At 47.3% G+C, this 13,027-nt stretch overlaps 1 protein-coding gene across 2 annotated transcripts in view; it reads left to right on the top strand.

The window, feature by feature from the left end:
- Positions 1 to 13,027, top strand: part of LOC139413916 (ATG7 autophagy related 7 homolog (S. cerevisiae)) — a 127,331-nt gene that overhangs the window by 67,043 nt on the left and 47,261 nt on the right. For both annotated transcript variants that reach the window (XR_011634847.1, XM_071161774.1), the window contains exon 18: positions 371 to 493. Coding sequence is in view for 1 of the 2 variants with exons in the window: in XM_071161774.1 (XP_071017875.1) it covers positions 371 to 493 (123 nt within the window). In the remaining variant the exon portion in view is untranslated. The remainder of the gene's footprint in view (positions 1 to 370; positions 494 to 13,027) is intronic.

Here is a 13,027-nt window from a genome sequence, read left to right as displayed (position 1 = left end):
TCGTCCCCTAAGCCTTGTCCCCTTGTCCCCCAGACCCCCCTAGCCTCGTCCCCTAAGCCTTGTCCCCTTGTCCCCCAGACCCCCCCTAGCCTTGTCCCCCAGACCCCCCCCTAGCCTCGTCCCCGAGACCCCCCTTAGCCTCGTCACCGAGACCCCCCCCTAGCCTTGTCCCCTAGCCTTGTCCCCCTAGCCTTGTCCCCTAAGCATTGTCCCCTTGACCCCCAGACCCCCCCTAGCCTTGTCCCCCTAGCCTTGTCCCCCTCTCAGGCACCTCCCTATCATGGTGGTGATGATGATGATGTTGTTTTTGTTTTTTAGGGTTTTGATGGTAGTTATTGTTGTTGACCCTGTTGTTTTTGTTACACCCTAGGTCCTGGACAGCTATGAGAAGGATGGTTTCAACTTCCTGTCCAAGGTGTTTAACTCCTCCCACTCCTTCCTGGAGGACCTGACTGGTTTGACTCAGCTACACCAGGAGACACAGAACGCAGAGGTACACACACCTCAACACACACCTCAACACACACCTCAACACACACACACACCTCACCGCACAAACACACACTAAAACAGAGGTAAACACACACATCCCTGTCCTCCATTGTCCGCACTCTTTGGTTTTCTGTTGATGGTTTCACATCAAATTGTATTTGTCACCGAATACAACAGGTTTATGTAGACATTACTGTGAAATGCTGACTTACAAGTCCTTAACTAACAATGCAGTTTAAAGGAAGAGATAAGAATAACAAATAATTAAAGAGCAGCAATAAAATAACAGTAGTGAGGTTATATACAGGGTATTACGGTACAGAGTCAATGTGGAGGTTATATACAGGGTATTACGGTACAGAGTCAATGTGGAGGTTATATACAGGGTATTACGGTACAGAGTCAATGTGGAGGCTATATACAGGGTGTTACGGTACAGAGTCAATGTGGAAGCTATATACAGGGTGTTACGGTACAGAGTCAATGTGGAGACTATATACAGGGTGTTACGGTACAGAGTCAATGTGGAGGCTATATACAGGGTGTTACGGTACAGAGTCAATGTGGAGGCTATATACAGGGTATTACGGTACAGAGTCAATGTGGAGGCTATATACAGGGGGTACCGGTACAGAGTCAATGTGGAGGCTATATACAGGGTGTTACGGTACAGAGTCAATGTGGAGGCTATATACAGGGTGTTACGGTAAAGAGTCAATGTGGAGGCTATATACAGGGTGTTACGGTACAGAGTCAATGTGGAGGCTATATACAGGGGTTACGGTATAGAGTCAATGTGGAGGCTATATACAGGGTGTTACGGTACAGAGTCAATGTGGAGGCTGTATACAGGGTATTACGGTACAGAGTCAATGTGGAGGCTGTATACAGGGTATTACGGTACAGAGTCAATGTGGAGGCTATATACAGGGGGTACCGGTACAGAGTCAATGTGGAGGCTATATACAGGGTGTTACGGTACAGAGTCAATGTGGAGGCTATATACAGGGTGTTACGGTACAGAGTCAATGTGGAGGCTATATACAGGGTGTTACGGTACAGAGTCAATGTGGAGGCTATATACAGGGGTTACGGTACAGAGTCAATGTGGAGGCTATATACAGCGTGTTACGGTACAGAGTCAATGTGGAGGCTGTATACAGGGTATTACGGTACAGAGTCAATGTGGAGGCTATATACAGGGGGTACCGGTACAGAGTCAATGTGGAGGCTATATACAGGGTGTTACGGTACAGAGTCAATGTGGAGGCTATATACAGGGTGTTACGGTACAGAGTCAATGTGGAGGCTATATACAGGGTGTTACGGTACAGAGTCAATGTGGAGGCTATATACAGGGTATTACGGTACAGAGTCAATGTGGAGGCTATATACAGGGGGTACCGGTACAGAGTCAATGTGGAGGCTATATACAGGGTGTTACGGTACAGAGTCAATGTGGAGGCTATATACAGGGTATTACGGTACAGAGTCAATGTGGAGGCTATATACAGGGGGTACCAGTACAGAGTCAATGTGGAGGCTATATACAGGGTGTACCGGTACAGAGTCAATGTGGAGGCTATATACAGGGTGTTACGGTACAGAGTCAATGTGGAGGCTATATACAGGGGGTACTGGTACAGAGTCAATGTGGAGGCTGTATACAGGGTATTACGGTACAGAGTCAATGTGGAGGCTATATACAGGGTGTTACGGTACAGTGTCAATGTGGAGGCTACATACAGGGGGTACCGGTACAGAGTCAATGTGGTGGCTATATACAAGGGGTACCGGTACAGAGTCAATGTGGAGGCTATATACAGGGGGTACCAGTACAGAGTCAATGTGGAGGCTATATACAGGGGGTACCGGTACAGAGTCAATGTGGAGGCTATATACAGGGGGTGTGGTACAGTGTCAATGTGGAGGCTTTATACAGGGGTACCGGTACAGTGTCAATGTGGAGGCTATATACAGGGGGTACCGGTACAGAGTCAATGTGGAGGCTATATACAGGGGTACCAGTACAGAGTCAATGTGGAGGCTATATACAGGGGGTACTGGTACAGAGTCAATGTGGAGACTATATACAGGGGGTACCGGTACAGTGTCAATGTGGAGACTATATACAGGGTGTTACAGTACAGAGTCAATGTGGAGGCTATATACAGGGGGTACTGGTACAGAGTCAATGTGGAGGCTATATACAGGGGGTACTGGTACAGAGTCAATGTGGAGGCTATATACAGGGGGTACCGGTACAGAGTCAATGTGGAGGCTATATACAGGGGGTACCGGTACAGAGTCAATGTGGAGGCTGTATACAGGGTATTACGGTACAGAGTCAATGTGGAGGCTGTATACAGGGTATTACGGTACTGAGTCAATGTGGAGGCTATATACAGGGGGTACCGGTACAGAGTCAATGTGGAGGCTGTATACAGGGTATTACGGTACAGAGTCAATGTGGAGGCTGTATACAGGGTATTACGGTACAGAGTCAATGTGGAGGCTATATACAGGGTGTTACGGTACAGAGTCAATGTGGAGGCTGTATACAGGGTGTTACGGTACAGAGTCAATGTGGAGGCTGTATACAGGGTATTACGGTACAGAGTCAATGTGGAGGCTGTATACAGGGTATTACGGTACAGAGTCAATGTGGAGGCTATATACAGGTTGGCACCGGTACAGAGTCAATGTGGAGGCTATATACAGGGGGTACCGGTACAGAGTCAATGTGGAGGCTATATACAGGGTGTTACGGTACAGAGTCAATGTGGAGGCTATATACAGGGTATTACGGTACAGAGTCAATGTGGAGGCTATATACAGGGGGTACCGGTACAGAGTCAATGTGGAGGCTATATACAGGATGTTACGGTACAGAGTCAATGTGGAGGCTATATACAGGGTGTTACGGTAAAGAGTCAATGTGGAGGCTATATACAGGGTGTTACGGTACAGAGTCAATGTGGAGGCTATATACAGGGGTTACGGTATAGAGTCAATGTGGAGGCTATATACAGGGTGTTACGGTACAGAGTCAATGTGGAGGCTGTATACAGGGTAATACGGTACAGAGTCAATGTGGAGGCTGTATACAGGGTATTACGGTACAGAGTCAATGTGGAGGCTATATACAGGGGGTACCGGTACAGAGTCAATGTGGAGGCTATATACAGGGTGTTACGGTACAGAGTCAATGTGGAGGCTATATACAGGGTGTTACGGTACAGAGTCAATGTGGAGGCTATATACAGGGGTTACGGTACAGAGTCAATGTGGAGGCTATATATAGCGTGTTACGGTACAGAGTCAATGTGGAGGCTGTATACAGGGTATTACGGTACAGAGTCAATGTGGAGGCTATATACAGGGGGTACCGGTACAGAGTCAATGTGGAGGCTATATACAGGGTGTTACGGTACAGAGTCAATGTGGAGGCTATATACAGGGTGTTACGGTACAGAGTCAATGTGGAGGCTGTATACAGGGTATTACGGTACAGAGTCAATGTGGAAGCTATATACAGGGTGTTACGGTACAGAGTCAATGTGGAGACTATATACAGGGTGTTACGGTACAGAGTCAATGTGGAGGCTATATACAGGGTGTTACGGTACAGAGTCAATGTGGAGGCTATATACAGGGTATTACGGTACAGAGTCAATGTGGAGGCTATATACAGGGGGTACCGGTACAGAGTCAATGTGGAGGCTATATACAGGGTGTTACGGTACAGAGTCAATGTGGAGGCTATATACAGGGTGTTACGGTAAAGAGTCAATGTGGAGGCTATATACAGGGTGTTACGGTACAGAGTCAATGTGGAGGCTATATACAGGGGTTACGGTATAGAGTCAATGTGGAGGCTATATACAGGGTGTTACGGTACAGAGTCAATGTGGAGGCTGTATACAGGGTATTACGGTACAGAGTCAATGTGGAGGCTGTATACAGGGTATTACGGTACAGAGTCAATGTGGAGGCTATATACAGGGGGTACCGGTACAGAGTCAATGTGGAGGCTATATACAGGGTGTTACGGTACAGAGTCAATGTGGAGGCTATATACAGGGTGTTACGGTACAGAGTCAATGTGGAGGCTATATACAGGGTGTTACGGTACAGAGTCAATGTGGAGGCTATATACAGGGGTTACGGTACAGAGTCAATGTGGAGGCTATATACAGCGTGTTACGGTACAGAGTCAATGTGGAGGCTGTATACAGGGTATTACGGTACAGAGTCAATGTGGAGGCTATATACAGGGGGTACCGGTACAGAGTCAATGTGGAGGCTATATACAGGGTGTTACGGTACAGAGTCAATGTGGAGGCTATATACAGGGGGTACCGGTACAGAGTCAATGTGGAGGCTATATACAGGGTGTTACGGTACAGAGTCAATGTGGAGGCTATATACAGGGTGTTACGGTAAAGAGTTAATGTGGAGGCTATATACAGGGTGTTACGGTACAGAGTCAATGTGGAGGCTATATACAGGGGTTACGGTATAGAGTCAATGTGGAGGCTATATACAGGGTGTTACGGTACAGAGTCAATGTGGAGGCTGTATACAGGGTATTACGGTACAGAGTCAATGTGGAGGCTGTATACAGGGTATTACGGTACAGAGTCAATGTGGAGGCTATATACAGGGGGTACCGGTACAGAGTCAATGTGGAGGCTATATACAGGGTGTTACGGTACAGAGTCAATGTGGAGGCTATATACAGGGTGTTACGGTACAGAGTCAATGTGGAGGCTATATACAGGGTGTTACGGTACAGAGTCAATGTGGAGGCTATATACAGGGGTTACGGTACAGAGTCAATGTGGAGGCTATATACAGCGTGTTACGGTACAGAGTCAATGTGGAGGCTGTATACAGGGTATTACGGTACAGAGTCAATGTGGAGGCTATATACAGGGGGTACCGGTACAGAGTCAATGTGGAGGCTATATACAGGGTGTTACGGTACAGAGTCAATGTGGAGGCTATATACAGGGTGTTACGGTACAGAGTCAATGTGGAGGCTATATACAGGGTGTTACGGTACAGAGTCAATGTGGAGGCTATATACAGGGTATTACGGTACAGAGTCAATGTGGAGGCTATATACAGGGGGTACCGGTACAGAGTCAATGTGGAGGCTATATACAGGGTGTTACGGTACAGAGTCAATGTGGAGGCTATATACAGGGTATTACGGTACAGAGTCAATGTGGAGGCTATATACAGGGGGTACCAGTACAGAGTCAATGTGGAGGCTATATACAGGGTGTACCGGTACAGAGTCAATGTGGAGGCTATATACAGGGTGTTACGGTACAGAGTCAATGTGGAGGCTATATACAGGGGGTACTGGTACAGAGTCAATGTGGAGGCTGTATACAGGGTATTACGGTACAGAGTCAATGTGGAGGCTATATACAGGGTGTTACGGTACAGTGTCAATGTGGAGGCTACATACAGGGGGTACCGGTACAGAGTCAATGTGGTGGCTATATACAAGGGGTACCGGTACAGAGTCAATGTGGAGGCTATATACAGGGGGTACCTGTACAGAGTCAATGTGGAGGCTATATACAGGGGGTACCGGTACAGAGTCAATGTGGAGGCTATATACAGGGGTACCAGTACAGAGTCAATGTGGAGGCTATATACAGGGGGTACTGGTACAGAGTCAATGTGGAGACTATATACAGGGGGTACCGGTACAGTGTCAATGTGGAGACTATATACAGGGTGTTACAGTACAGAGTCAATGTGGAGGCTATATACAGGGGGTACTGGTACAGAGTCAATGTGGAGGCTATATACAGGGGGTACTGGTACAGAGTCAATGTGGAGGCTATATACAGGGGGTACCGGTACAGAGTCAATGTGGAGGCTATATACAGGGGGTACCGGTACAGAGTCAATGTGGAGGCTGTATACAGGGTATTACGGTACAGAGTCAATGTGGAGGCTGTATACAGGGTATTACGGTACTGAGTCAATGTGGAGGCTATATACAGGGGGTACCGGTACAGAGTCAATGTGGAGGCTGTATACAGGGTATTACGGTACAGAGTCAATGTGGAGGCTGTATACAGGGTATTACGGTACAGAGTCAATGTGGAGGCTATATACAGGGTGTTACGGTACAGAGTCAATGTGGAGGCTGTATACAGGGTGTTACGGTACAGAGTCAATGTGGAGGCTGTATACAGGGTATTACGGTACAGAGTCAATGTGGAGGCTGTATACAGGGTATTACGGTACAGAGTCAATGTGGAGGCTATATACAGGTTGGCACCGGTACAGAGTCAATGTGGAGGCTATATACAGGGGGTACCGGTACAGAGTCAATGTGGAGGCTATATGCAGGGGGTACCGGTACAGAGTCAATGTGGAGGCTATATACAGGGTGTTACGGTACAGAGTCAATGTGGAGGCTATATACAGGGTATTACGGTACAGAGTCAATGTGGAGGCTATATACAGGGGGTACCGGTACAGAGTCAATGTGGAGGCTATATACAGGATGTTACGGTACAGAGTCAATGTGGAGGCTATATACAGGGTGTTACGGTAAAGAGTCAATGTGGAGGCTATATACAGGGTGTTACGGTACAGAGTCAATGTGGAGGCTATATACAGGGGTTACGGTATAGAGTCAATGTGGAGGCTATATACAGGGTGTTACGGTACAGAGTCAATGTGGAGGCTGTATACAGGGTAATACGGTACTGAGTCAATGTGGAGGCTGTATACAGGGTATTACGGTACAGAGTCAATGTGGAGGCTATATACAGGGGGTACCGGTACAGAGTCAATGTGGAGGCTATATACAGGGTGTTACGGTACAGAGTCAATGTGGAGGCTATATACAGGGTGTTACGGTACAGAGTCAATGTGGAGGCTATATACAGGGGTTACGGTACAGAGTCAATGTGGAGGCTATATATAGCGTGTTACGGTACAGAGTCAATGTGGAGGCTGTATACAGGGTATTACGGTACAGAGTCAATGTGGAGGCTATATACAGGGGGTACCGGTACAGAGTCAATGTGGAGGCTATATACAGGGTGTTACGGTACAGAGTCAATGTGGAGGCTATATACAGGGTGTTACGGTACAGAGTCAATGTGGAGGCTATATACAGGGTGTTACGGTACAGAGTCAATGTGGAGGCTATATACAGGGTATTACGGTACAGAGTCAATGTGGAGGCTATATACAGGGGGTACCAGTACAGAGTCAATGTGGAGGCTATATACAGGGTGTACCGGTACAGAGTCAATGTGGAGGCTATATACAGGGTGTTACGGTACAGAGTCAATGTGGAGGCTATATACAGGGGGTACTGGTACAGAGTCAATGTGGAGGCTGTATACAGGGTATTACGGTACAGAGTCAATGTGGAGGCTATATACAGGGTGTTACGGTACAGTGTCAATGTGGAGGCTACATACCGGGGGTACCGGTACAGAGTCAATGTGGTGGCTTTATACAGGGGGTACCGGTACAGAGTCAATGTGGAGGCTATATACAGGGGGTACCAGTACAGAGTCAATGTGGAGGCTATATACAGGGGGTACCGGTACAGAGTCAATGTGGAGGCTATATACAGGGGGTACCGGTACAGAGTCAATGTGGAGGCTATATACAGGGGGTACCGGTACAGAGTCAATGTGGAGGCTATATACAGGGGGTGTGGTACAGTGTCAATGTGGAGGCTATATACAGGGGGTACCGGTACAGTGTCAATGTGGAGGCTATATACAGGGGGTACCGGTACAGAGTCAATGTGGAGGCTATATACAGGGGGTACCAGTACAGAGTCAATGTGGAGGCTATATACAGGGGGTACTGGTACAGAGTCAATGTGGAGACTATATACAGGGGGTACCGGTACATTGTCAATGTGGAGACTATATACAGGGGGTACCGGTACAGAGTCAATGTGGAGGCTGTATACAGGGTATTACGGTACAGAGTCAATGTGGAGGCTGTATACAGGGTATTACGGTACAGAGTTAATGTGGAGGCTATATACAGGGTGTTACGGTACAGAGTCAATGTGGAGGCTATATACAGGGTGTTACGGTACAGAGTAAATGTGGAGGCTGTATACAGGGTATTACGGTACAGAGTCAATGTGGAGGCTGTATACAGGGTATTACGGTACAGAGTTAATGTGGAGGCTATATACAGGGTGTTACGGTACAGAGTCAATGTGGAGGCTATATACAGGGGGCACCGGTACAGAGTCAATGTGGAGGCTGTATACAGGGTATTACGGTACAGAGTCAATGTGGAGGCTGTATACAGGGTATTACGGTACAGAGTCAATGTGGAGGCTATATACAGGGGGTACCAGTACAGAGTCAATGTGGAGGCTATATACAGGGGGTACTGGTACAGAGTCAATGTGGAGACTCTATACAGGGGGTACCGGTACAGTGTCAATGTGGAGACTATATACAGGGTGTTACAGTACAGAGTCAATGTGGAGGCTATATACAGGGGGTACTGGTACAGAGTCAATGTGGAGGCTATATACAGGGGGTACCGGTACAGAGTCAATGTGGAGGCTGTATACAGGGTAATACGGTACAGAGTCAATGTGGAGGCTGTATACAGGGTATTACGGTACAGAGTCAATGTGGAGGCTATATACAGGGGGTACCGGTACAGAGTCAATATCAAATCAAATCAAATCAAATTTTATTTGTCACATACACATGGTTAGCAGATGTTAATGCGAGTGTAGCGAAATGCTTGTGCTTCTAGTTCCGACAATGCAGTAATAACAAGTAATCTAACTAACAATTCCAAACTACTGTCTTGTACACAGTGTAAGGGGATAAAGAATATGTACATAAGGATATATGAATGAGTGATGGTACAGAGCAGCATAGGCAAGATACAGTAGATGGTATCGGGTACAGTATGTACAAATGAGATGAGTATGTAAACAAAGTGGCATAGTATAGTATAAAGTGGCTAGTGATACATGTATTACATAAGGATACCGTCGATGATATAGAGTACAGTATATACGTATGCGTATGAGATGGATAATGTAGGGTAAGTAACATTTATATAAGGTAGCATTGTTTAAAGTGGCTAGTGATATATTTACATCATTTCCCATCAATTCCCATTATTAAAGTGGCTGGAGTTGAGTCAGTGTCAGTGTGTTGGCAGCAGCCACTCAGTGTTAGTGGTGGCTGTTTAACAGTCTGATGGCCTTGAGATAGAAGCTGTTTTTCAGTCTCTCGGTCCCAGCTTTGATGCACCTGTACTGACCTCGCCTTCTGGATGATAGCGGGGTGAACAGGCAGTGGCTCGGGTGGTTGATGTCCTTGATGATCTTTATGGCCTTCCTGTGACATCGGGTGGTGTAGGTGTCCTGGAGGGCAGGTAGTTTGCCCCCGGTGATGCGTTGTGCAGACCTCACTACCCTCTGGAGAGCCTTACGGTTGAGGGCGGTGCAGTTGCCATACCAGGCGGTGATACAGCCCGCCAGGATGCTCTCGATTGTGCATCTGTAGAAGTTTGTGAGTGCTTTTGGTGACAAGCCGAATTTCTTCAGCCTCCTGAGGTTGAAGAGGCGCTGCTGCGCCTTCTTCACGATGCTGTCTGTGTGAGTGGACCAATTCAGTTTGTCTGTGATGTGTATGCCGAGGAACTTAAAACTTGCTACCCTCTCCACTACTATGTGGAGGCTATATACAGGGTGTTACGGTACAGAGTCAATGTGGAGGCTATATACAGGGTGTTACGGTACAGAGTCAATGTGGAGGCTATATACAGGGGTTACGGTACAGAGTCAATGTGGAGGCTATATATAGCGTGTTACGGTACAGAGTCAATGTGGAGGCTGTATACAGGGTATTACGGTACAGAGTCAATGTGGAGGCTATATACAGGGGGTACCGGTACAGAGTCAATGTGGAGGCTATATACAGGGTGTTACGGTACAGAGTCAATGTGGAGGCTATATACAGGGTGTTACGGTACAGAGTCAATGTGGAGGCTATATACAGGGTGTTACGGTACAGAGTCAATGTGGAGGCTATATATAGGGTATTACGGTACAGAGTCAATGTGGAGGCTATATACAGGGGGTACCGGTACAGAGTCAATGTGGAGGCTATATACAGGGTGTTACGGTACAGAGTCAATGTCGAGGCTATATACAGGGTATTACGGTACAGAGTCAATGTGGAGGCTATATACAGGGGGTACCAGTACAGAGTCAATGTGGAGGCTATATACAGGGTGTACCGGTACAGAGTCAATGTGGAGGCTATATACAGGGTGTTACGGTACAGAGTCAATGTGGAGGCTATATACAGGGGGTACTGGTACAGAGTCAATGTGGAGGCTGTATACAGGGTATTACGGTACAGAGTCAATGTGGAGGCTATATACAGGGTGTTACGGTACAGTGTCAATGTGGAGGCTACATACAGGGGGTACCGGTACAGAGTCAATGTGGTGGCTTTATACAGGGGGTACCGGTACAGAGTCAATGTGGAGGCTATATACAGGGGGTACCAGTACAGAGTCAATGTGGAGGCTATATACAGGGGGTACCGGTACAGAGTCAATGTGGAGGCTATATACAGGGGGTACCGGTACAGAGTCAATGTGGAGGCTATATACAGGGGGTACCGGTACAGAGTCAATGTGGAGGCTATATACAGGGGGTGTGGTACAGTGTCAATGTGGAGGCTATATACAGGGGGTACCGGTACAGTGTCAATGTGGAGGCTATATACAGGGGGTACCGGTACAGAGTCAATGTGGAGGCTATATACAGGGGGTACCAGTACAGAGTCAATGTGGAGGCTATATACAGGGGGTACTGGTACAGAGTCAATGTGGAGACTATATACAGGGTATTACGGTACAGAGTCAATGTGGAGGCTGTATACAGGGTATTACGGTACAGAGTCAATGTGGAGGCTATATACAGGGGGCACCGGTACAGAGTCAATGTGGAGGCTGTATACAGGGTATTACGGTACAGAGTCAATGTGGAGGCTGTATACAGGGTATTACGGTACAGAGTCAATGTGGAGGCTATATACAGGGGGCACCGGTACAGAGTCAATGTGGAGGTTATATACAGGGGGTACCGGTACAGAGTCATTGTGGAGGCTATATACAGGGGGTACTTGTACAGAGTCCATGTGGAGGTTATATACAGGGGGTACCGGTACAGAGTCATTGTGGAGGCTATATACAGGGGGTACCAGTACAGAGTCAATGTGGAGGCTATATACAGGGGGTACCGGTACAGAGTCAATGTGGAGGCTATATACAGGGGGTACCGGTACAGAGTCAATGTGGAGGCTATATACAGGGGGTACCGGTACAGAGTCAATGTGGAGGCTATATACAGGGGGTACCGGTACAGAGTCAATGTGGAGGCTATATACAGGGGGTGTGGTACAGTGTCAATGTGGAGGCTATATACAGGGGGTACCGGTACAGTGTCAATGTGGAGGCTATATACAGGGGGTACCGGTACAGAGTCAATGTGGAGGCTATATACAGGGTGTTACGGTACAGAGTCAATGTGGAGGCTATATACAGGGTGTTACGGTACAGAGTCAATGTGGAGGCTATATACAGGGTGTTACGGTACAGAGTCAATGTGGAGGCTATATACAGGGTGTTACGGTACAGAGTCAATGTGGAGGCTATATACAGGGGTTACGGTACAGAGTCAATGTGGAGGCTATATACAGCGTGTTACGGTACAGAGTCAATGTGGAGGCTGTATACAGGGTATTACGGTACAGAGTCAATGTGGAGGCTATATACAGGGGGTACCGGTACAGAGTCAATGTGGAGGCTATATACAGGGTGTTACGGTACAGAGTCAATGTGGAGGCTATATACAGGGGGTACCGGTACAGAGTCAATGTGGAGGCTATATACAGGGTGTTACGGTACAGAGTCAATGTGGAGGCTATATACAGGGTGTTACGGTAAAGAGTCAATGTGGAGGCTATATACAGGGTGTTACGGTACAGAGTCAATGTGGAGGCTATATACAGGGGTTACGGTATAGAGTCAATGTGGAGGCTATATACAGGGTGTTACGGTACAGAGTCAATGTGGAGGCTGTATACAGGGTATTACGGTACAGAGTCAATGTGGAGGCTGTATACAGGGTATTACGGTACAGAGTCAATGTGGAGGCTATATACAGGGGGTACCGGTACAGAGTCAATGTGGAGGCTATATACAGGGTGTTACGGTACAGAGTCAATGTGGAGGCTATATACAGGGTGTTACGGTACAGAGTCAATGTGGAGGCTATATACAGGGTGTTACGGTACAGAGTCAATGTGGAGGCTATATACAGGGGTTACGGTACAGAGTCAATGTGGAGGCTATATACAGCGTGTTACGGTACAGAGTCAATGTGGAGGCTGTATACAGGGTATTACGGTACAGAGTCAATGTGGAGGCTATATACAGGGGGTACCGGTACAGAGTCAATGTGGAGGCTATA

Source organism: Oncorhynchus clarkii, chromosome 7 (assembly GCF_045791955.1).
Source record: "Oncorhynchus clarkii lewisi isolate Uvic-CL-2024 chromosome 7, UVic_Ocla_1.0, whole genome shotgun sequence".
In the NCBI taxonomy this organism is placed as follows: domain Eukaryota; kingdom Metazoa; phylum Chordata; class Actinopteri; order Salmoniformes; family Salmonidae; genus Oncorhynchus; species Oncorhynchus clarkii.
Note: the sequence above shows the minus strand (reverse complement) of the source record. Positions and strands in the feature narration are given on the sequence as shown.